The sequence below is a fragment of the Mastigoproctus giganteus genome, chromosome 3 (genome assembly GCF_048544385.1).
Source record: "Mastigoproctus giganteus isolate SK-2022 chromosome 3, ASM4854438v1, whole genome shotgun sequence".
Taxonomy (NCBI): domain Eukaryota; kingdom Metazoa; phylum Arthropoda; class Arachnida; order Uropygi; family Thelyphonidae; genus Mastigoproctus; species Mastigoproctus giganteus.
Window position 1 is genome coordinate 139,115,301 of NC_143577.1, and position 25,552 is coordinate 139,140,852.

General features: G+C 38.0%; 1 protein-coding gene across 1 annotated transcript in view; it reads left to right on the plus strand.

Moving 5' to 3' along the window:
* Positions 1-25,552, plus strand: part of LOC150088287 (cubilin-like) — a 1,623,406-nt gene that overhangs the window by 1,020,990 nt on the left and 576,864 nt on the right. The window contains exon 30 of the mRNA XM_090370104.1: positions 3,018-3,233. Coding sequence (XP_090226230.1) covers positions 3,018-3,233 — 216 coding nt within the window. The remainder of the gene's footprint in view (positions 1-3,017; positions 3,234-25,552) is intronic.

Consider the following 25,552-nt stretch of genomic DNA (forward strand, 5'->3'; position numbering starts at 1 on the left):
AATATCATTCCAGTAGCACCCGACACAAAATTCTTGGGGCTCATATTTGATAAGAAGTTGACATTTCTACCACATATCCATCAACTACGACAAAGTGCACAAGGGGACTGAACCTCCTATGCATGATCTCCTCCAATAAATGGCAGACCGCTGCACCTTACTCTTCCTATATCATGCACTTGTCCATTCTAAATTAGATTATGGGTCCCAAATGTATGCATCAGCAAGAAACAACGTACTACAATGGCTAGATCTAGCATTAGCATTAGCATTAGTAGAGGCATTTGATGCAAGAAAGCAAGCTTATGCAGCATCAGCCAAAAAAAAAAAAAAAAAAAAAACCCACTTCCACTTCACCCCTCTGTTCGTTCAAAATACCTGTCCAGCTGAGCCTTAAACTTATTTAGGCTATCAACCTCCACCACAAGGGATGGAAGTCTGTTCCACCAATCAACCACCCGCTGGCTAAAGGCAAATTTCCGCACGTCTATCCTACATCTGTCCTTCCTCAATTTGAATTTATGCCCTCTCAGGTGATTATTCTGAGCTAGAGGAAGAATCCCATCAGCATTGAGCATGCTCAAACCATTCAAGGCTTTATACACCTCTATCAGATCACCTCGCTGGTGCCTAGTCTCCAGACACTGTAATTTGCAAAACTTAAGCCTTTCTTCGTAAGAGCACCCCTTTGTTCCATTCACTAATCTTGTTGCCCTTCTCTGTACTCGTTCCAGCAGCTCTACATCCTTCTTGAAATGAGGCCTCCAGACCTGTATACAGTACTCTAGGTGTGGCCTGACCATTGCCTTATACAAGGGAATAATCACCTCCTTATCCCTGCTGGAAAAATTCCTGTATATCATTGACAATACTCAATGAGCTACTCTTGCAGCCCGTCTGCACTGCTCAGAGAACTTCATATCTGCCTGCACAACCACCCCAAAGTCCCTTTCATTCTCTACCACTGTCAGTGTAGTACCACAGAGTTGATACGTTGCTCTGGGGTTGCTGTTTCCCATGTGTAGTACTTTACATTTGTCAATGTTAAACTTCATTTGCCACCTCTCAGCCCATCTGCTCAACCTTTCCAGATCCTGTTGCAGCAGCATAGTGTCAGTAGTGTCCTTGACAACCCTGCCAACCTTTGTATCGTCTGCAAACTTGGACATTAAGCTTGATATACCATCATCAATATCATTTATAAATACAGAAAACAATAATGGACCCAACACTGAGCCCTGAGGGATTCCACTAATAACATTAGTCCACGATGAGCAGTGTCCATTGATCTAGTTCATCATCAAGCCATCTGCGTTGCTACTGGAGCTTTTAGAACATTTCCAGTCCAGAATTTATACGTCAAAGCAGGTGAACCACCACTGACCATGCAACGAAGGCAATTGTCTCTAAAATATACTTTTAAACTGGAATGACTGTCAGACAACCTTACTTGGACATGCACTTTTGAGCCACTATGGGAAACTCTCTACAACACCCGTCACACTGCCAATCGTCCCTTTGGTATCTGGGTCCAAGTTATGCTCAGAAAGCTTAGCATCATGGTAGACAATGTTGTTGAGTCACCAAGGCAATGACTTCCACCCTGGCATGCTCAGCTTCCATCATGCAATTTCTCCATTAAAAATTGGAGTAAGGCCATCATGCCATCTTCTGTCTACCAACAACTCTGTACTGCTCACCAAGTCAAATACTCTGATTTTTTGCCTGTCTTCACTGATGGCTCAAAGTCAGAGTTTTCTGTCAGATCTGCTGCTGTCTTTTCGGATAGTATCTGAAAAGACAGCAGCAGATCTGACAGAAATCATATCTGGGAAGATTCCTCAGAAATGCAGCATATGTACAGCTGAGATGTATGCTATAGAGTTAGCCTTGGATCGTATTGAAACTCACAACTACCAAAGGTGCATGGTAAATACTGACTCATTAAGTATACTACTGGTATTATCGGGGATTGTGTACAATCCTCACCCATTCCTGACCTGGATCCCGAGATGTTACATTCTCTTTTTGAGCATTCCTTTGACATCCATTTCTGCTGGATCCCAAGCCACATTGGAATCAAGGGTAATGGATTGGTTGACACCACTGCCAGATCACTGCAGCTCCACAACAATGGCAGCCTGTTAGTCCCTTATACAGACTACATGCAGCTAATACACTCTACATTACTCTCCCAATGGCAACAATCTTGGCATGAGCAGCTCACCAACAAGCTATATCAGATAAAACCTGTTATCCAACATTGGCAGTTGAGCCTGCACAGGAACCATAGAGAGGAAGTTGTCTGCATAGGACATAGTCATCTTACGCATGCATTCTTGTTGAGGGCAGATGACTTTCCTTTGTGCAAGGATTGTGACACCCTTTTAACCATTTATCATATTTTAATCGAATATCCATGATATAGACAGCAATGTTTTATGTATTTTAATGTTTTTACACATCTTGACTGAGCCTTATACACTCAGTCAGATTTCATCTGACAGCGACAATTTGTCAGTTTTTTTAGGTTTTTAAAATTAATAAACCTTTTTCTCTTGTATTTAAATATATTTTTATGTTAGTTTACCTTGACCATATATATATTTCTATACATATTGGCATAGTGACTAGCTAAGTTATTACGGCACTGCAATTTTTACTGTTGATTTGTATGGGATGTGGTTTTGGCGCATTATAGGACTAGTTACTGATGCACCATTAAAACCCAATTTTTTTTTTTCACCCTTGTAAAAGTTCTTTCTTCCTTACATCATTTTTGCCTGTACCTGATTTTACTGTTTTCCTATTTTTGCAGTATATTACTTAGCTATTCTCAAGAAAATGTATAAACATCTTTGAAAATGTTATTATAATAAAAATATTATTTCTAATTTAGTATATATGTGATGTTCATCAACTAATTAAAAAATTTTATCCTTGAAACCATGATTATTCTATGAATTTATTTTTATTTGTATGTAATATATCATGTTATCACTATTTTTTCTTAACAGTATGTGGAGGAAACCTCCCTTCTCCATCAGGTCAGTTAATGTCTCCTGAGATATTAACCTCAGATAATCATACTTCCTCCCATGTGGAATGTGTGTGGCATATTTCATCAATTGACTCACTTCCATATAATCACACAACAGTGTTGGAATTTTCCTATACTATTATTGGCAATCCAAATCAACATTGTCGAGATGGGGGCTTAGTATTAATTGGTGGTAAGGATTAAAAACTGTCTGTTTTATTCTGAATTTGACATTTTTTCTTCTCTGTATTATTATTAATTGTACTTTTATATACATATATCCCTTTATTGTTAATTATATGTTTATGCTTTTTTTTAAAAATGATATATGCTATATATATGCTTGTCTAGCATGCCTCTTACATGTTTGGTTGGCTTGAATGTCTTTCTGGTGTGACTTATTTAAATAGGTCTGGCAGCTTTCATATCCTGAGAGAGTTTCAGATCTTTTCTTTAATGTCAGTATTGCCTATGTTTACAATAGATAATACTAATTCATGCTATCTTCTTCACAGAGTAGATAATATAGTAGTATTATCTACCATGCAAAGAAGTTTTGGGTGAAGTGATACCAGAAATACCTAACTTCTGGTATTACGTTCACCAAAAACTTCTTTGCTGAAATTTCATTACTTAATAATTTTAGATTACTGAAAGAAAGGTATAAGAGAAATTGTTGAAGATAAAAGAAATTAAGGCACCTGGGGCTGATGAAATTTATTGAATTATATTAAAAGAAGCATAAAAGAGATTAGCAAACCATTAGATATAATTATGAGAGCAGCTTTAAATTTAGGGATATCTCTACAGACTGGAAATCTACAAATGTCTTTCCTATACACAAAGTGAATTAAAGGGCAAAGTGAGTAATTACACCTTGTAATTTGCCAGGGAAAGTAATTGAGTTAATGGTTAAAGAAGTAATGCTGGATCTTTTTGACAGGAAGAAATTAAAACAGCAATTGAGTTTGGATTTGTTAAGGACAAATCTTGTCTTATCAGTTTGATTAGCTTCTAGGTAGCCACAAAGGGGTGGGATGCAAAAAAGTGATTTTGACTTAATATATTTAAATTTCACTAATCCATATGAACAAGTGGAGCAATGTGGCATTGGGGGCTAGTTACTTGCTATTTTAAAGTGATGGTTGAATGGCAGTAGACAGAGATGGCTACTGCCACTCAACCATAAATTTATTAATGACTACTGCCTCCCATGGACTAATATTGTGTGAACTATCTCAGCATTGGGCCCATATTGTTTTTAATATTTGTTAATGATATTAATACAGAAAGTGCAGGCCTGAACTCAAATCATGCCAATAATATTAGAAGAATTTTTATTGGCTTTTGTCACAACATGGCTGAGTTACTGTGACTAACTAGCAAAAAATCACTTTACTTTTGCCAAAACTGATCAAGCAAGGGTTGCATGACTTTTTTTCTCCATTATTTTTTTTTTTTTTTTTTTTTTTGTCCAGCAAAAAATACTCACATTGCAGACAAAATATTCTGATGCCTTATAGCTTTAGTTGCTTTGGTGTTCAACACACACCTAACTTAAGCTAATCTAAATGCACAGAATTTTAAATTCAACTTTTATTGCCAGAAATTATGACCGGGATTTAATATTAGTATTATTAGCCATATGGTGAAAGGAAGTCCAAGGCTTTCATTGCACCAACCAAAAAATAATAAAACTGATTAATTAAAAAATAATAATATAAGATAAAAATATCTATTTAACTCTCTTCTCGTGAAGAGGTAATCAAATGGTTATCTAGCTGACTTTTGAATTTCCCCAAAATGTTGAGCCAACTTATTATTAAAGTAATAACAGCTAGCTGGCTAAAATAAAATTTCTGTAATCAAGTGTACAATACATCTTCCACCATAACTTATATATATGACCATTAGTTCTGAAATCATTAGTTCTGAAATCATCTGAAATCATTCACTTTATTTCCCACCCCACAAGCACAAAAAAAATAAATAAATAAAATAAATAAATAAATCTTATCTTATCTTCCTTCATGGATTAGGCGACCTGCCTGTTCTGATCTCGAAGAGGTCTACCCATCTTTTCTTTGGTCTTCCTCTATCTCTTTTTCCTTTTGCTCTATATGTATAAGCTAATTTAGGGAATCTATTATCTTCCATTCTTTCTACATGTTCTTTCCATCTTTGTCTATATTCTATAATTTTGCCATTAATTGAGTAATTCTTTAATTCCTTTCTAATATTTACATTTGGTATTTTATCTAAATTTGTACATCTTCCTTTAACATATCTTTTAAAGAGAGAGGGCACTGACTCTTTAAAAATTACAGCTGTGAATTACAGGCTCTGAAAAAGCGATGTGTTTGCCTTTTTATTTACCTAATTGTTATTTTATATTGTACTTTATATGTAGTCTTATAGTTATTGTTACACTGGTTATTTTTATTTTTAATTTAGATAAAAAGTTTTTGTAGATTACTACTTAATATACGTAAAACCGTTATTTCGTTCGAATCTTGTAGCAATTGTTTTTGTATAGAGTAGTAGGGAATTCAAATTTTTAACTGTGGTAAGTAGGCAGCTCTAACGTATAACTATATAGCATAATACGCATCACTGCATTTAGGATTCTATTAGATAGCATAGTATTGACAATTAATTAATTAAATTTATTGATCTTATTAATTTAAAATATCATGCCCCAGACTAGAGCAGCAAAGCAACAGGCACAAAGTGGCAGGAGCGCTGTGACTTGGGGGAGAACTGAGGGGGGAAATTCTCCAACGCATCACAGCCTAAAAAACTGTGCAACTTGTGAAATGTTTGCTGAACTCTCTTGAACAGACCATGATCTAGCCATGGAGGATGTCTTTGTGCAGAAAGAGTGTCTAGAAATTAGATATCAACTCAGTGTTCTACTGGGCATCTATGAGAGCTTGATGTGTAGGGTAGATGCCCTCGAAAAAATTAATATGAGGGGCCCGTCAAGCTCTCAGCTGCCCAACTCGATGTCAGAGCTCACTCCTGGGCATCAGGCAACACAGCGGCAATCTCCAAGGCAGAATGCGCTGGTCCCAAAGGAACTAGTTATTGTTGGTGATTCTATTGTTAGGGAGACGGGGAATATATTGGGTAAAAAGGATAGATGGAACAGGACCAGGGTATGTCTGCAGGGGCAAAAGTTGATAATGCTGTAAAGCATATATCATCTTTTAAGGCCACAAAGGGTGATATTGTTGTACATGTTGGCACCAATGACATTAAGAGTATCAGATCTGGAGATTTACTTAAAAAGTACAGGTCAATGTTGCAAAAATGTCGCAAGTTAGGGTTAAAATTGAAAGTGTCTACAATTCTGCCCAGACAGAATAGGAGGGAATACATGATGAGAGCCTTGTCAATCAATTCGGCTGTGGAGGGAATGTGCAAGGCTCAAGGAGTAGAATTTTTTTCAGCGTGGTCTGTGCTTGTTAACAGGAGAGACTGCTTCTACAGGGATGGGATACACTTAAATAGAAAGGGTGCAAGAATATTTGCTGATGCTATCGAGGCAGTGTTAGGTGGGTCGGAAAACTGCAAGCTTGGGGGAATTCACAGACTAAAAGGTTAAAAGTAGCCACAGGCAGAGGTGAAGATGATTCTTGCACAACTTTTATTAGAATAAGTAGTGACCTGGAGTGAGGGGTGCTGGGGGTTTCAGGGACTGATGGCAGTTATCGTAAAACAGGTGGGTATATGCAGTGTGTTAGGGTAACTAATAATAAGGATAGGTACATGTATACTTGCGTGTATACCAATGCTAGAAGTATAGTAAATAAATTTGATGAATTTGAAGTGTTGGTCAAGACATCAAAGGCGGATATTGTTGGGATAGCAGAGACGTGGTGTCACACAGATATAAGGAATGCAGAACTGGAATTTGGGGAGTACAATGTGTACAGAAAGGATAGACAGGATAGGAAGGGAGGAGATGTTATGCTGTTAATTAAGAAAAACAATAGCGAAATTATAGTAATCTTATAATACCATGATAAATCTGACTAAAAAATGAATAGCAAATGCTTAAAAAACGGTACTCACCTTGTACTCATCTGCAATAAATTTATTGGTAGATGGTGGCTAAATTTAGGTTGGGAGAAGCATTAAAAAGAACTAAGGCAGATTTTAAAATGAGCGCAAGGAAGTAGAAGTGCAGATCTCCAATCCTTGGTTGTCATAAACAGGTTAAAGGACGCAAATGAAAAAATGAAAAAAAGAAGACCGGTGATGCCAATAGTCGTTACGAGGGACTTTCGTTGAATAAACCGTTGGCGAATGGGAGAGAAGTGAACGCGTGTTGTATTTAAAGTTTATCTATACTCTCATGATGCTCTTTTTGACACGTGGGAACTTTAGTCACGAGAGGTTCCAGGCCAGTGAGAGGTTGAAGGGAAGTTTAGCATTAATAATATTGAGATCGGAATGGTGTTGGTACCATTTGATGGTGAGGGCTTCATATTGAAGAATTCTGTAGCTCGATCTAAGTTTAATAACCAGAGTCAATAAGGGGAGTGTGGTTGTGGGTTTGAGCATGGGTTGTTAACTCAGTGCAGGATTGACTTGTCCTGAAACTGTTGAAGTGGTAGTATGCGCGAGTATTGGAAGTTGTGGAGGAACCGAATTTGGTGGTAGTGCTGCCGAAGTAACAGGTGTCGCAGTTTGGTTGGCATTTTTTGAGATATATTATATTATTGAGATTATTGATGGGATATTTGTGTGTATCTTTATAAGAATTAAATAGGGAACCTAGTTTATTGTAAGTAGAGAAGGTGAGGGAGATGTTGGTATCTTTGTTTTTTCTGAAAATCTTTGTATTTAAATTTGTGTCTGTTGTATAAATAGTGAGATTAAGAAAATTAATCTGGTTGTCCGTTGCGATTTCGAGGATAAGGTTTAGCCTGTCATGTATTGTATTGAATTTAAAAAAAATTCAATGCTACGCCGATGATATCCTAATAATAGGCAAGAACAACTATAGACAATCCCTTTTTAAAATTTAAATACAAAGATTTTCAGAAAAAACACGTATACCGGTAAATATCTACATTTCACTTCGCATCATCCCCTTAGTACCAAAAAAGCTGTCCTACACAACCAAATCTACAACGCTATCAAATTCAGCTCTTCACAAAATGATCTAAACAATGAATTTCAATACCTTACTGATAAATTCATAGCCAGGAGCTGCCCCCCTCAACTCATCCAACATACAATATCCACCGTTAAAAACAGTATTAATAACCCCACCAGACACAGTAACAAGATAAATACTCGCATAGTTCTCACTTACCATAGTGAACTCGCAGCACAATTCCAGCGTATATTCAAAGATACCGCCATCTCCCTCACCTTCTCTACATACAATAAACTAGGTTCCCTATTTAATTCTTATGGAGATACACACAAATATCCCATCAATAATCTCAATAATATAATATATCTCAAAAAATTCCAACCAAACTGCGACACCTGTTACATCGGCAGCACCACCACCAAATTCGGTTCCTCCATAACTTCCAATACCCACGCATACTACCACTTCAACAGTTTCAGGACAAGTCAATCCTGCACTGAGTTAACAACCCAAGCTCAAACCCACAACCGCACCCCCCTTATTGACTCTGATTATTAAACTTAGATCGAGCTACAGAATTCTTCAATATGAAGCCCCTCACCATCGAATGGTACCAACACCATTCCGATCTCAAAATTATTAACGCTAAACTTCCCTTCAACCTCTCAGTGGCTTGGAATCTCTCGCGACTAAAGTTCCCACATGTCAAAAAGAGCATCACGAGAGTATAGATAAACTTTAAATACAACACGAGCTCACTTCTGTCCCATTTGACAACTGATGACGGTTTATTCAACGAAAGTCCCTCGTAACAACTACTGGCATCACCGGTCTTCTTTTTTTCATTTTTACATTTGTGTCCTTTAACCTCTTTATGACAACCAAGGATTGGAGATCTGCACTTCTACTTCCTTGTGCTCATTTTAAAATCTGTTTAAAATATTTTCACCCCATTCTCTGCCTTAGTTCTTTTTAATGCTTCTCCCAACCTAAATTTAGCCACCATCTACCAATAAATTTATTGCAAATTTATACTAGGTGAGTACCGTTTTTTAAGCATTTGCTATTCATTTTTAAGAAAAACATAAAATCAAAAGAAGTGCATCAAGTTGATATAGATGAACAGTGCACTGTTAAGTCAGTTTGATGTGACATAAGCACTGCAAAAGCAAAATTAAGAGTAGGAGTGTGTTATAGGCCTATTGACTCGAATGAGTACAATGAACAATTGTACAGAGAAATAGAGTGGGCTAGTAAATCAGAATGTCTTATAATGGGGGATTTTAACTTCCCAGATATTGACTGGAACTTGTGGGTTGGTCACTCACACACTAGTAAGACTTTTGGAGATTTATTGGATGATTGTTTTTTGCAGCACCATGTTCGAGAGGCAACCAGAGGGGGTAACACTCTTTATCTGGTTATCAACAGTGATCATTCATGTATTAGGAATTTGCAGATAAAGGAGCCACTAGGTGGCCGTGATCACAGTGTACTGATGTGGGATTTACTTAAAGATATAATTACCATCAGGGGTAAAGGAAAAGGTTTATGCTTCCGTAAAGGTGAGTACAGTGGTCTCAGACAGTTTTTCAATTCTGTACAGTGGGATCAACTGACGATGTTACCAACAGTAAATTCTAAGTGGAAAGCATTCAAGCAATTAATCATGGATGCTACTAAAAGTTTCATACCTATTAAGAAATATTGTTCAAGGTTTAGTCCTAAATGGTTATCAAATGAACTAATGAGACTCGTGACAGAGAAGAAAAATGCATGGGATGCATATAAATTATCAAGCGACTCAGAAGCCTATGTCAGATATAAGCTAGTCCGTAATCAGGTCACAAAGGAGGTTAGGCAGATTACGAGAAATCTTTGGCAAAAGATGCTAAGAAAAACAGCAAGGATTTCTTTACTTATATAAACTCTAAAAGGAAGGAGATGAATCTGATTGGTCCACTTGATATAAATGGTTCGACTGTTGATGATCCTGCTCAGATAGCGAACAAAATGAATGAGTATTTTGCATGTACATTCACACATGAGGAGTTATTAAGGTTTGAAAATGGCAAAAGGTTATCAAATTGTAGCAGGGTGCTTAATGATTTTGTAATAACCGAGAGCAAAGTGTAGGAGAAATTGTTGAAGTTAAACATAAGAAAGGCACGTGGGGTGGATGGGATCTATCCAGTTATATTAAAGGAGGTAGCAAAGCAACTAAGCAAACCCTTAGCCATAATTATGAGAGCATCCTTGGACTCAGGGGAGGTCCCCACAGACTGGAGATGTGCAAATGTATCCCCAATTCACAAAGGGGGATCGAAAGGTGACACGAGTAATTACAGACCAGTTAGTTTAACTTCTATTCCGGGTAAAATAATGGAGTCACTGGTTAAAGATGCATTGCAGGATCATCTAGACAAGACTGCAACAGTAATTCTGACACAGCATAGGTTTGTTAAGGGAAAGTCTTGTCTGACAAATTTGATAGGATATTATGATGTAGTTACAAAGGAACTGGATGCAAAAAATAATTTTGATATCATATATTTGGATTTCAGGAAAGCTTTTGACACTGTTGCACATGGAAGGCTATTGTACAAATTGGAGCAGAATGGTATTAAGGGTAAGTTGCTGCAATGGATAAAAGGATGGTTGAGTGGGAGAAGACAGAGGGTGGTAATTAATGGGTGCTGCTCTTCGTGGACTAATGTTATTATTGAAGTCCCACAGAGTTCGGTGTTGGGTCCTCTGTTGTTATATTTATTTATTGATAATATTGATGAAGGTATATTAGGTTTAGTGTCAAAGTTTCCAGATGATACAAAGGTTGGCAGTGTTGTTAATGACAGTAATGGAAGTGTGCTACTGCAACAGGATCTAGATAATTTGGGCAGATGGGCTAAGAAGTGGCAACCTTGACAAAAGCAAAGTACTGCCTATGGGTAGAAGTAACCCCAGAGAAACGTACCAACTGTGTGGTACTACACTTAAGGTGGTACAAAATGAAAAAACCTGGGAGTAATTGTGCAGTCAGATATGAAGTTTTCCGAGCAATACAGACAGGCTGCCAGGACAGGTCATGTGGTTTTGTCAATGACATATAGGAATTTTTCTAGCAGGGAAAAGGAGGTGATTATCCCACTGTATAAGGCAATGGTCAGGCCACGTCTTGAGTACTGCGTACTAGAGGCGTCATTTTAGAAGGATGTAGATTTGCTTGAGCGTGTACAGAGAAGGGCAACAAGATTGGTGAGCGGAATGAAGGGTTCCTCTTACCAAGAGAGGCTGAAGTTCTGCAAATTGCAGTGGCGGGAGACTAGGCTGAGGTGTTTCAGTTGAATGGGTTGAGCACGCTGAATTCTAAATTGATCCTTCCACTTGTTCAGAGTACGAACCTAAGGGGGCATAAATTCAAATTAAGGAAAGACAGATGTAGAATAGATCTGCGGAAATTTGCCTTTAGCCAGCAGGTGGTTAATTGCTGGTACAAACTTCCATCTGTTGTTGTGGAAGTTGATAGGTTAAATAAATTTAAAGAGGAACTGGATAGGCATTTAGAGGAAATGGTGTGTAATTTTATTTTTTTTTGGCTGATGCTGCATAAGCTTATACACTTGCTTTCTTGCATCACATGCCACTACTACTACTACTATCTTAAGAATGTCATTTCTGCACTTGTATTCTATTAATGTCTCTTTGTTTTAGTATCCATGTTTCAGAACCATAAATAAGTGTTTTTTATGAAATTTTTATGAAAAGTGTTTTTTTATGAAATTTTTGTGAAAAGTGTTTTTTATGAAATTGTTATGAAAAGTGTTTTTTATGAAATTACAATTGAAATTTGTAAAATTTCAATTGTGTTTCTTTCCTTGTTTCTTAGCCAGAGTTCTTTTTATTGTTTCACATATATTTTGAAATTTTGCCAATTAATAAATAAATAAATATAAATATATATATATTTATTTAAAAGCAGAATTAACACTAATATCCAAATAATTTAGATAATTTTAGATCGTTTCAACAACTGATATATTGAGGACACTACAAATTAATGCCATCAGAAATGATTGAACATTACTTGAGCCTGCGAAAATACAAGAATATTGAAATGGTTAGGGCCCTTTGTAGGTTATGGTTGTACCTTTTTTTTAAGTTTCATAGTTTAAAATAAAAATAAATATCTCTTATATATATATAGCTATTAAATGAGACTGTTGCAATAAAATAAATATAATGAATTATTTCTAACCTTACAAGTTAATCCCCTTCAAAATAATTGTCTTGGGCTTGTACATACACACTGTTCCATGCATTTCTTCCAAGCACAGAAACATTTCTAGAAATCATTTTCTGTAAGCCCTATTAACACTTCTGTTTTTTGCTATCTGATTGTCTTCAATGGACTGAAAATGGGTTACCTTATAAGTGAACGTTTCAGTTATTATTATTATTATTATTATTATTATTATTATTATTATTATTAGCAGCATATGGTGAAAGGAAGCCTGAGCTTATGCTGCACCAGCCAAAAAAAAAAAAAATTCTGAATTACCCTGAGAGAGAGAGAGAGAGAGAGAGAGAGAGAGAGAGAGAGAGAGAAAGAAAATAAGAATCAGAAGTAGAAGGGAATCACCAAAAAAGAGAAGAATGATGATATCCAGCTCAGAACCCTAGGTGTGCCAAGCCCATACTCACTAGATGTGAGCCCCTTGGAGGGAAGAAAAAAAATTCACACGGGGCTGGTCTGGCAAGTAGGATGCATGTACAAACACAGGAATATTTTGGACAGAAACTAGCAAACAGACAACATGTGTGTGCTAGAGCATTGACTTGATGGAACATCCAGCTAATTCAGGTCTCTTATTTCAAATTTTATCACACACCCTTATCAGAACTTCAGTGCAGTATGTTCGACTGATAGTCTGATTTGGTGGACGAATTCAGATACAATTATTCCTTTAATATCGAAGAAAACAAGAAGCATGTTTTTCATTTTTAATATTGACATCCTTGGTTTTTTGGTTTGGGGATTATTTTGTATTCTGTTGCATTGACTGACTTTTAATTTCTGGTTCATACTGGAGCAAGGAACTTTCATTGCAAGTAATTGCGGTACTCAGAAAGCCTGGATCTTCTTCGATTTTTTCCAAAGAATTTTCACAAACTTAGAATCTTCTCATTCTTTGATCTTCATTTAATATTTTTGGCATCATCATCTTGGCACACACTTTTCTCACACTTGAAGTTTCAGTTAAATTTAATCAATTCACTTCTAATCAATATCCTTATCTGGTCCACATTTTCATCAATTTTCATGAATACTGGACATCCTGGTCATTCATCAACTTACATATTCTCTCTTCCTTCTAAAAATTTGTTACATTCAAACACACTAGCTTTTAACATATTATCTTCCTTGTAAACTCAGTGTAACATTATATTTGGTTGGTTTTTTCTTCAGTTTTGTTAAAAATTTGAGGTTGATTCATAATTCCACAAGGAATACTTCCATACTTCCCCAAGGCAGAGAAATTTGTTTAACCGATCTGCCGAACTTAAATAATGGCAAAGTTTTTTCACTGGAATTGCTGCAGACTTAATCAAAACTTTGATGATGTCTGGATTGAAAAAATTAAAACAGTAAAAAAGATAAACAATCAATAATGACGAACACAGGACACACAAATTACACAACTGAGGCAAATTTATGAAGCTTAAAAAATAGGAATGAAGAGAAGATTCTGAAAATTTATTTGTTTTTTTATATGATTAAAGATTTCATGGAAGAGGAAACGTATTTAACAGCATGGGTTTGTTAAGGAGCAGTCTTGTCTGACAAATTTGATTGATTGGATACTATGATGTGGTCACAAAGGAACTGGATGCAGAAAATAATTTTGATATCATATACTTGGATACTACGCAAGAAGGATATGTGGAACAGGACCAGAGTATATCTGCCAGAGGCAAAAGTTGATGATGTTGTAGAGCAGATACCGTCTTTTAAGGGCACGAAAGGTGATATTGTTGTACCCATTGGAACTAATGACATTAAGAGTAAGAGATCAGCAGATTTACTCAATGAGTACAGGTGAATGTTGAAAAAAAGTTGCGAGTTAGGGATGAATGTGAAATTGTTTGCAATTTTGTCCAGGCATGATAGGAGGGAGTATATGATGACAGCCTTGTCGATCAATTCACCCCTGGAGAGATTGTGCAAAGCTCAAAGGATAAAATTTTTTTCAGTCTGGTCTGTTCTTGTTGACAGGAGAGACTGCTTCTACAGGGATGGGATACGCTTAAATAGAAAAGGTACAATAATATTTGCCGATGCTTTTGAGGAAGTGTTAGGTAGGTCAGAAAACTGCTAGCTTGAGGGGATACACAGACTAAAAGATTAACAGTGGCCGCATGCAGAGCCAAAAGTGATTCTTGCACTGCTTCTATTGGAATGAGCAGCAGCATGGAAAGCAAGGCAATTGAGATTTCCAGACTGTTGGGAGTCATAGTGGAACAAATAAATACATGGGCTGTGTTAGGTTAACTAAGAATAGAAACAGGTGCATGTATACTTGCATGTACATCAATGCTAGAAATGTAGTTAATAAATTTGATGAGCTTGAAGTGCTAGTCAAGACATCAAAGGCATATACTGTTGGGATATCAGAGATGTAGTATAGCACAGATATAAGCAGTGAAGAATTGGAATTTGGGGAGTACAATGTGTACAGAAAGGATAGACAAGACAGGACAGGAAGGAAGGAGGGGGTTATGCTGTTAGTTAAGAAACACATAAAATCTAAGTAAGTGCATCCAATTGATGTTGGTGGACAATGCAATGTTGAGATTTTTGGTGTGATATAAGCACTGGGAAGGGAAAAATGAAAGTAGGTGTGTGTGTGTGTGTGTGTGTGTGTGTGTGTGTGTGTGTGTGTGTGTGTGTGTGTGTGTGTGTGTGTGTGTGTGTGTGTGTGTGTGTGTGTGTGTGTGTGTGTGTGTTATAGGCCTAATGAATCTGATGTGCAGAGAAATAGAGTAGGCCAGTAAATCAGAATGTCTTATAATGGGGGATTTTAACTTATCAGATCTATATTAACTGTTTTGCAGCACAGAGCAGAACAAAAAGTAAAATAAAATGACGGGTTGTAGTTAAAGTTCGTTTAATGCTAAATACATACAATAAATAATAAAACAATATGTGTAAATACATACAGTGACTAGTAATACAAAAAGCTTTTGGGCTTTATGTAGCACTTCACCAGTTAACCGTTGAACTGAAAGTTTTAGGAAAGTAGAACTTAAGAGTGTGTAATGGCAGTCATGCACAGTGAACTGAGTGATGCAGCAACTAATCATTGGAAGTTAAAGCCTGTGGTTGTGATGTATGGGAACGTTTCCGTCGTTTGTCAGTCATGAGAATGAACACAACATCTTCTGTTTCTGTTGACAGAAGTATTAGAGCACATGATGTGCAGTGATTCCAACGAGGCACAGCGTCGGTAATGGTGGGACCGATCAACAACCACGATACCGTGACGTGTTTTAATGTCATGATCGAATGAGCAGAAGTGCTCAGCAATGGCTGAGTGTTCTATGTCTGCAAAGCAAATGGCTCTTTCATGTTCTAAAATACGTTTGCTGAGTCTTCTACTAGTTTCCCCGACATAGCAGCTAGTGCAGTCACGGAATGCGGTAGATTAGCCCACTCTGTAGTAAGGTGGGAATGGGTGTTTTCACTTTGGAGATGAGGGATCACAACTTCCTGCCTGGGAGTTGTATGCACCTTATCCCATGAGATTTTAGAACCCTAGAAACCTGCTGTGAAAGGTTTGTGTAGTATGGGATAAAGGTGCTCGCAGTAGAGTCATTACCTTGAACGGTCCTGTTGGTCGCTACGTGGTCATGGACCTGCAGGTCGCACTTGTCTGTGATACTGATGGGATAACCACATCTCGAAAAAATCTGTCTTGACCCTAGCAATCTTGGTGCACCTCTCATCCACAGAACTAGAGTGGGTCCAGGTGCAAGTTAACAAGGCCCCTGCAAGGCTGAAAGGATGGCTACGCATGTGTGCTGACCGGTAGTTGGTAAATTGGCCTGCACACATTGAAACATTTTGAAACATTTTCAGGTACAGACTTGTACATAAGATTGTAATATTGAAGTTACAGTTAATACATTCCATTGTTTGTTTCATATTCTAATATTAATTGTTTCTAACTGTTTTCTTTTTTTTTTTTTTTTTTTCCTAGAATAAAGCTATTTTTGTAATTGTAGAAGAGTATTTTAATATAGCTTGTTAAGTCAGATTTTATAAAACTAATGATAACTTAAATTGCCTATGAGTAGTTGTACAGTTGTGTGTGTATGCGCATGCAAGCGCCAATAGTTGAATTCCTTATGAGTGAATTATAGACTGTGGTTCTCAAGCGCATGCCCTCATGTCAGACCAGGGTGTCCATGTACGGTAGGGTATTGTCCGACTCTAGTTTGATAATGAGGAAGTGAAGCCAGTCGACATCGCTGGACAGTGCAGTGTGGAGTCAGTTTGGTGTGACATAAGCATTGGGAGATCAAAATTGAGAGTAGGAGTGTGCTATAGGCCTAATGACTCTGATGAGTATAATAAGGAACTGTACAGGGAAATAGAGTGGGCCAGTAAATCAGAGTGTCTTATAATGGGAGATTTTAATTTCCCAGATATTGACTGGAATTTGGGGGCTGGATACTCACACACTAGCAGGGCTTTTGTGGATTTATTGGATGATTGTTTTCTACATCAGCATGTTCGGGAGGCAACTAGAGGGAGTAATACTCTTGATTTGATTATCAGCAGTGATTCTTCATGCATTAAGAATCTGCAGATAAATGAACCACTAGGTGGCAGTGATCACAGTGTGCTGAAGTGGGATTTACTCAAAGAGGTAACTACCATTAGGGGTAAAGGGAAGGGTTATTGCTTCCGTAAAGGCGACTACGATGGACTGAGACAGTATTTAAATTCTCTACAGTGGGACCAACTGATGATGTTACCAACAGCAAATTCAAAATGGGAAGCATTCAAAGAACTTATCTTGGAAGCTACTAGGCTTTACATACCAACTAAGAAATATTGTTCAAGGTTTAGGCCAAAATGGATGTCAGATGAACTAATGAGGCATATGGCAGAGAAGAAAAATGCATGGGATACTTACAAATTAACACATGACACAGAAGCCTATGATAGATACAAGTTGATATGCAACCAAGTTGCAAAGGAGGTTAGGCAGGCAAAGGCAGATTACGAGAAATCCTTGGCAAGGGATGCAAAGAAAAACAGCAAAGAGTTCTTTACTTATGTAAACTCTAGAAGGAAAGGGATGAATCAGATTGGTCCACTTGATATTGATGGGTCAAGTGTTGATGATCCTGCTCAGGTGGCTAACAAACTAAATGAATATTTTGCATCGACATTCACACATGAGGAGTTATTCAGCGAGGGGAATGCCAGAGGTGTATTCAACTCTACCAGTAAGTTACAGAATCTTGAAATAACTGGGAGTAAAGTGGAGGAGAAACTGTTGAAGATAAACACAAGAAAGGCACCCGGGGTGGATGGGATCTATCCAGTTATATTAAAGGAGGCAGCAAAGGAAGTAAGCAAACCCTTAGCCATAATTATGAGAGCTTCCTTGGACTCAGGGGAGGTACCCATAGACTGGAAATGTGCAAATGTGACCCCAATTCACAAAGGAGGATCAAAGGCTGACACAAGTAATTATAGACCTGTGAGCTTGACTTCTGTTCCAGGAAAATTAATGGAGGCACTGGTTAAAGACGCACTGCAGGATCATTTAGACAAGACTTCAGTTATAGCTCAGACACAGCATGGTTTTGTTAAGGGGAAGTCTTGCCTGACCAACTTGATTGGATACTATGATGCAGTCACAAAAGAACTGGATGCAGGGAATAACTTTGATATTATATACTTGGATCTTAGAAAGGCTTTTGATACTGTTGCACATGGAAGACTGCTACACAAATTGGAGCAGTATGACATTGGAGGCAAATTGCTGCTATGGATAAAGGGGTGGTTGAGGGGGAGAAGACAGAGAGTGGTAATCAATGGACACTGCTCATCGTGGACTGATGTTATTAGTGGAGTCCCTCAGGGCTCAGTGTTGGGTCCATTATTGTTTTCTGTATTTATAAATGATATTGATGATGGTATATCGGGATTAATGTCCAAGTTTGCAGACGATACAAAGGTTGGCAGGGTTGTCAAGGACACTACTGACACTATGCTTCTGCAACAGGATCTGGAAAGGTTGAGCAGATGGGCTGAGAGGTGGCAAATGAAGTTTAACATTGACAAATGTAAAGTACTACACATGGGAAACAGCAACCCCAGAGCAACGTATCAACTCTATGGTACAACACTGACAGTGGTAGAGAATGAAAGGGACTTGGGGGTGGTTGTGCAGGCAGATATGAAGTTCTCTGAGCAGTGCAGATGGGCTGCAAGAGTAGCTCATGGAGTATTGTCAATGATATACAGGAATTTTTCCAGCACGGATAAGGAGGTGATTATTCCATTGTATAAGGCGATGGTCAGGCCACACCTAGAGTACTGTATACAGGTCTGGAGGCCTCATTTCAAGAAGGATGTAGAGCTGCTGGAACGAGTACAGAGAAGGGCAACAAGATTAGTGAATGGAACAAAGGGGTGCTCTTACGAAGAAAGGCTTAAGTTTTGCAAATTACAGTGTCTGGAGACTAGACACCAGCGAGGTGATCTGATAGAGGTGTATAAAGCCTTGAATGGTTTAAGCATGCTCAATGCTGATGGGATTCTTCCTCTAGCTCAGAATAATCACCTGAGAGGGCATAAATTTAAATTGAGGAAAGACAGATGTAGGATAGACGTGCGGAAATTTGCCTTTAGCCAGCGGGTGGTTGGTTGGTGGAACAGACTTCCATCCCTTGTGGTGGAGGTTGATAGCCTAAATAAGTTTAAGGCTCAGCTGGACAGGTATTTTGAACGAACAGAGGGGTGAAGTGGAAGTGGTTTTTTTTTTTTTTTTTTGGCTGATGCTGCATAAGCTTGCTTTCTTGCATCAAATGCCTCTACTAATGCTAATGCTAATGAATTTTATGAAAGGTGACAGAGAGTTAAGATGGCCTAGGAGTCGGTTGCCCGAATCTCTGGGAATGACTACAAACACATCATCCATGTAGCAGTACCAAAAGGTAATGGGATCTGGCATACTTGTGAATGCATGACCCTCCAATTCTTCCTTTACAATGATTGCCGTGACTGAACTAACCGGGGAACCCATGGCTGTGCCGTACACCTGTTGGTAAATTCACAACTTACTTCCCAGGAGCAGGAACTGAAAATGATTGTGCTACCAGTTAAGTACAGTCTGAGAGAGGTGGAAATATCATCTGAAGTTAGTTGGGGTCTGTTGTTAACAGTCTGGTCACTATCCAAAAGTTCCTTGGCATGTGATGGTGAGCTCAACAGGGATGTAAGTAAAAAGGGACACTACATCAAACGAGGTCATTACTTGATTATCTGAGATGGATAGGGCTTGGATACGTTCTATAAATTCACCACTGTTGGAAACAGAGTTGGCGGTCTTGCCTACTAGGGGAGATAGGAGCCCCGATACAAATTTTGCAAATTCATAATTCGGTGAGCCACAACAGGAGACAATGGGTCTTAATGCTACACCTTCTTTGTGGAATTTCGGTAGTCTGTAGAATTACAGTATCTGGCAGCCAGAGCATGGAGGCAACTACGTATGGACTCAGTTATTTTCCCTTGTTGAAACCAACTGTTGGTGGGGTTGTTTACTTTTGACTCCCACTGTTCCAAGGCTTTTATGGGAGGGACAGTTAACAGTTGGTAGACAGAAGTGTCCTGCAGAAGCGACAGGATTTTCACCTCATAATCTGTACGATTCAACACAACTGTTCGTCGTCCTTTGTCTGCTGGAAGGATGACAGTGGAAGAATCTTGCTTCAGTGCTTTAAGGGCAGAGATCTGTCGATGGTTGAGATTGGAGGAAGCATGATGCAAAATTGCTGTGGTTTTTAGGAAAATTGCATTCGCCACTCCTTCAGGGAAATGTATTAATGACGCTTCAACACCTAAAGCAATATCAGTGATCAGTGCGCTTCGGGGAAGAACCACAAACTTCATTCCCAGAGTCAATAGATCTATCTGTTCCGCAGTTAAATGTTTGTTGCTCAAGTTCAATACAAATTGTGTGCAATTTGCTGTAGGGGTGCTATGTTGACAACGAGAGTCACTGGACTCACTGACAAAAATTGCGAACTTACGTTTTTGTAAGTCGCTACCTTGGTTTGGAGAGAAAGAGAGGAATGACAACAGAGATAGACTGCAATCTTTGTGAACAGTTCGACTTGAGAATAAACAACACATTTTTCCAACACAAGGATATCCATAAATATACTTGGTTACAGGAGACAAGACAAATTAGATCAGTTATAGATTACATTATTTCAAAACATTCAGGGACATATGTATTGAAAGATGTCAGAGTTTATAGAGGAGCCGAATGTGGATCTGACCATTTTCTTGTTACAACACTGAGTTGGAACTGGATTAAGGAAATATGTGTGGACAACCAACAAAGCAGGGAAGGAGAAATGCTACAAGTGGATCAATTTAACGTTGACCTACTCCAGGACGACAGCATTAGAAACAACTTCACCCAGAGACTGGATGTTGCAATTAATATAGAGATAAAAGGTAATACTGAAGAAATCTACGAATATTTAAAAAATACTGTTAAAAAAATAGCTCATGAAATCCTAGGCAAAAATAAGAGCCAAGGACCAAAAAGACCTGGATTAAAGAGAAAGTGAGAGCTGCTGTAGAGGAAAAGAAACTTGCATATCAGAAATGGCTGGGTGTTAGGAATGATGCATATAGGAACATTTATGTTGAAAAGAAGAAAATAGCCAATCGGTTGGTAGTAGAAGCGAAAAATGAAGAATGGGAAAGGAAATGTGCAACTGTTAATAGCAAATTGGGCTTCAAGCAATCAGCAGAATCATGGAAGGTCCTTAAAGACTTGAGAAAACAGAATAAACACAACGCTGGTTTGCAATTAATACCTTTGAAAGACTGGACGGAGTACTATGAAGGACTTTTAAAAGAAGACCGGGAAGAGTTCAAGACGATGGAGGATTTTGGTGTAGAAGACTGGAGGAGTTTACATGGAACTTCTGAAATATGGAGGAAGAGGAGTGGCTGTTCTGATACAAAAACTGTTAAATAGTATACTGAGAGGAGAAGAAATACCGAAAGAAATGATAACAGGATATATTACATCAATTTATAAGAAGGGCAATTGGAAAAGCTGTTCAAATTACAGAGGAATATGCCTGAACCCGCTGTTAAAGAGCCTTGGAAAATGGATCAGGAACCATTTAGAAGCCCGAATTGAAATATCGGAAGAACAAAGTGGTTTTTTCAGCCAGGAGGTCATTTACAGGACTAATAGATGCAGAATTAAAAGTGGGATCAGCTTTGTCACGTGAATTCCACACTTCAAAAGGCTTATTACCTAGAAGGTTGTTGCATGTCACCAACACTTTTCAAAATTTATATCAACATCTGCCTAAGATCCTGGTCAAAAAAATACAATAAAATGTGATTGCCGATTAATAAGATCACCTATATTCACAATTTACTTTTTGCAGACGATCAGGTGGTGATAGCACAAGACTTAGAAGATGTAAAGTATGTATGTCATCAATTGTTTGAGCAATATAAACAATGGGGTCTAAAAATCAATTTTAGCAAGACTGAAATGTTGTCTTCAGGACCAGAACACATTTTAAATTTTGCAGGTTTTAAAATCAAACAAGTCGATAAATTCAAATATTTGGGATCAATCTTACAAAGTGATGGATCATCTCAAGCAGAGATCAATAAGAGAATTGCAGACGGCAGAAAGGCTACTATCACATGTTAAACTCTGTTCTGTGGAGCAAAAATATCCTAAATAAAACAAAGAAACTTATATTTCAAATGATTGTACAAAGTCTTCTATTGTATGGAGCGGAAACCTGGACATTGAATAGGCGAGCGGAAAACAAATTGCGCTCCACAGAAATGGATTTTTGGAGACGCTAAGCAGGAACGTATAGAAGAGACAGAAAACGGAATGAAGACATAAGGGAAAAAATGGAAGTGAAAAAGACTATTATTGACACCATCAAAGAAAAGCATCTAACATGGTATGGACATGTAAAAACGGATAAAAGAAAACAGATATCCAAAGGCTATCCTGGAATGGATACCTCCTGGAAGAAGGAGACGAGGAAGACCTAGGAAGACATGGATTGATGGAGTACGGGAGTGCATGACAGCTGGAGGCTTAACTGACCAAGACACCCAGAACCACACTTTATAGCGGGAAAAAATTCCTAACAAGAAATAACTTGTAGACTGAGGAAACCCATTGTAAATGGAAACACACATCTTGAAAGAAGAAGACGTTTTTGTCTTGTACAGTAGCAATCAGACTCTCAGACAGCTTGGGAGCACAAGGCTCTGGATGATACTTGAGTAAACAGAGCTAGGAACTAAACTCCTAAGTTCAAGCATCAGGGCTGCTTTACTGGTGGAGGCATTCCATAAGTCATGATGGAGGCAGCTGATCCAAATATTTAGTCTTATGGCTAAAGTTCCAGGAGGCACGTTGCATAGATTCACTTAAGAATGGAGGCTTGTAAGGAAAGCCTTTTGCAATAATGTTGTTTGATTTACATCTGTGGACAAACCTTAGATGTTGCCTACCTCGGACTATAAAAATAAAGTTCTTTTGTAGTGCCAAGACTACATCATATGTTTGATAGCCAACCTCTGGATTCATTTCTGTATTCACTATTTTGCAGCACAGAGCGGAATGGAAAGTAAAATAAAATGACAGGTTGTAGTTAAAGTTGGTTTAATGCTAAATACATACAATAAACAGTAAAACAGAATATTAGCATTAGCATTAGCAAGGGCACATGATGCAAGAAAGCAAGCTTATATAGCATCAGCCAAAAAAAAAAAAACACACACACACACACACACACACACACACACACACACACACACACACACACACACACACACACACACACACACACACACACACACACAACCCCCTTCTAATTTCACCCTTCCACTCGCTCCAAATGTTTGTCAAATTCTGTCTTGAATCTATTTAAGCTATCAACTTCTACAAAGACAGATGGAAATTTGTTCCAGTAATCAACCACCCACTGGCTAAAGACAAACTTCCACACATCTATCCTACAACTCTCTTTCCTCAATTTAAATTTTTTCCTTCTCAGGCAATTATTCTGAGTAAGAGGAAGAAGCCCATCAGCATTGATGGGATTCTTCCTCTTGCTCAGATTCTTCCTCAAACCATTCAAGGCTTTATACACCTCAATCAGATCACATCACAGGTAATTTGCAAAACTTAAGCCTTTCTTCGTAAGAGCACCCCTTTGTTCCATTCACTAATCTTGTTGCTTTTCTCTGTACTCATTCCAACAGCTCTACATCCTTCTTAAAATGAGGCCTCCGACCCTGTATGCAGTACTCAAGGTGTGGCCTGACCATTACCTTATACAAGAGAATAATCTCCTCATTATTCCTGCTATAAAAATTCCTTTATATCAGTGACAAGACACCATGAGCTACTCTTGCAAACCATCTGCACTGCTCAGAAAACTTCATATCTGCCTGCACAATTATCCCCAGGTCCTTTTCACTCTCTACCACTGTCAGTGTATTACACACAGTTGATACGCTACTTTGGGGTCACTGCTTCCCATATGCAGTACTTTACTTTTGTCAATGTTAAACTTCATTTGCCATTTCTCAGCCCATCTGCTCAACATTTCTAGATCCTGTTGCAGCAGCAGCATACCATCATTTGTTTCACTAACAACTCTGGTGACCTTGGACATTAAACCTGATATATCATCATCAATATCATTAATGAATACAGAAAACAACGGACCCAACACCGAACCCTGCACTAATCACATTATTCCACAAAGAGCAGTGTTCATTGATTACTACTCTCTGTCTTCTCCCACTCAACCATTCCTTTATCCATAGCAGCAGTTTGCCTCCAATTCCACACTACTCCAATTTGTTCAGCAGTCTTCCACGTGTAACAGTATCAAAAGCCTTTCTAAGATCCAAATATATGATATCAAAATTATTCTTTGCATCCAGTTCCTTTGTGACTACATCATAGAGTCCAATCAAATTGGTCAGACAAGACTACCCCTTAAAAATGCGATGCTGTGCCCGAGCTATAACTGAAGTCTTGTCTAGATGGTCTTGCAGTGCTTCTTTAACCAGTCCTCCATTAATTTCCCTGGAACAGAAGTTAAACTAACAGGTCTGTAATTACCTGTGTCTCCCTTTGATCCTGCTTTGTGGATTGGGGTCACATTTGCACATTTCCAATCCATGGATACCTCCCCTGAGTCCAAGGAAGAATTAGCATTAGCATTAATTTTTCCTTGGACTCAGGGGAGGTATCCATGGATTGGAAATGTGCAAATGTGACCCCAATTCATAATTATGGCTAAGGGTTTGCTTACTTCCTTTGCTGCTTCCTTTAATATAACTGGATAGATTCCATCCACACTAGGTGCCTTTCTTATGTTTATCTTCAACAATTTCTCCTCCACTTTACTCTCAGTTATTACAGTGGAGGAGAAATTGTTGAAGATAAACAATATGCTTAAATACATACAGTTACCAGTAACTGTATGTATTTAAGCTTTTAAAAAAAGCTTTCAGGCTTTATGTAGCCCTTCATCAGTTAACCGTTGGACTGAAAATTTTAGGAATGTGGAACTTAAGAGTGTGCGATGGCCATCATGCACTGTGAACTGCATGATACAAACTTGCTTTCTTGCATTGTATGCATCTACTATTGTGAATGTTAATGCTAATATCAGATTCTTGGGATTAACCCTTGACAAGAAGTTAAACATATTAAATTTGTGTGTAATACATGTCTCAAAAAGCTCAACATAGTAAGAGCTTTATCTGCCCAGTCTTGGAGAGCAGATAAAAACCTTGTTGCTTCAATTAGCATTAGTAGAGGCATACGGTGCAAGAAAGCAAGCTTATGCAGCATCAGCCAAAAAAAAAAAAAAAAAAAGAAACCTCTCCCATTTAACCCCTCCATTCCAAATGCCTGTCCAGCTCAGCCTTAAATTTATTTAGGCTATCAACTTCCACAACAAAGGATGGAAGTATGCCCTACTGCTAATATATATGTGGAGAGACTTAATAATGGAATTTTATACTATTTTCTAGCAAAACATTTTATTCATAGTGTTAATTATTTATA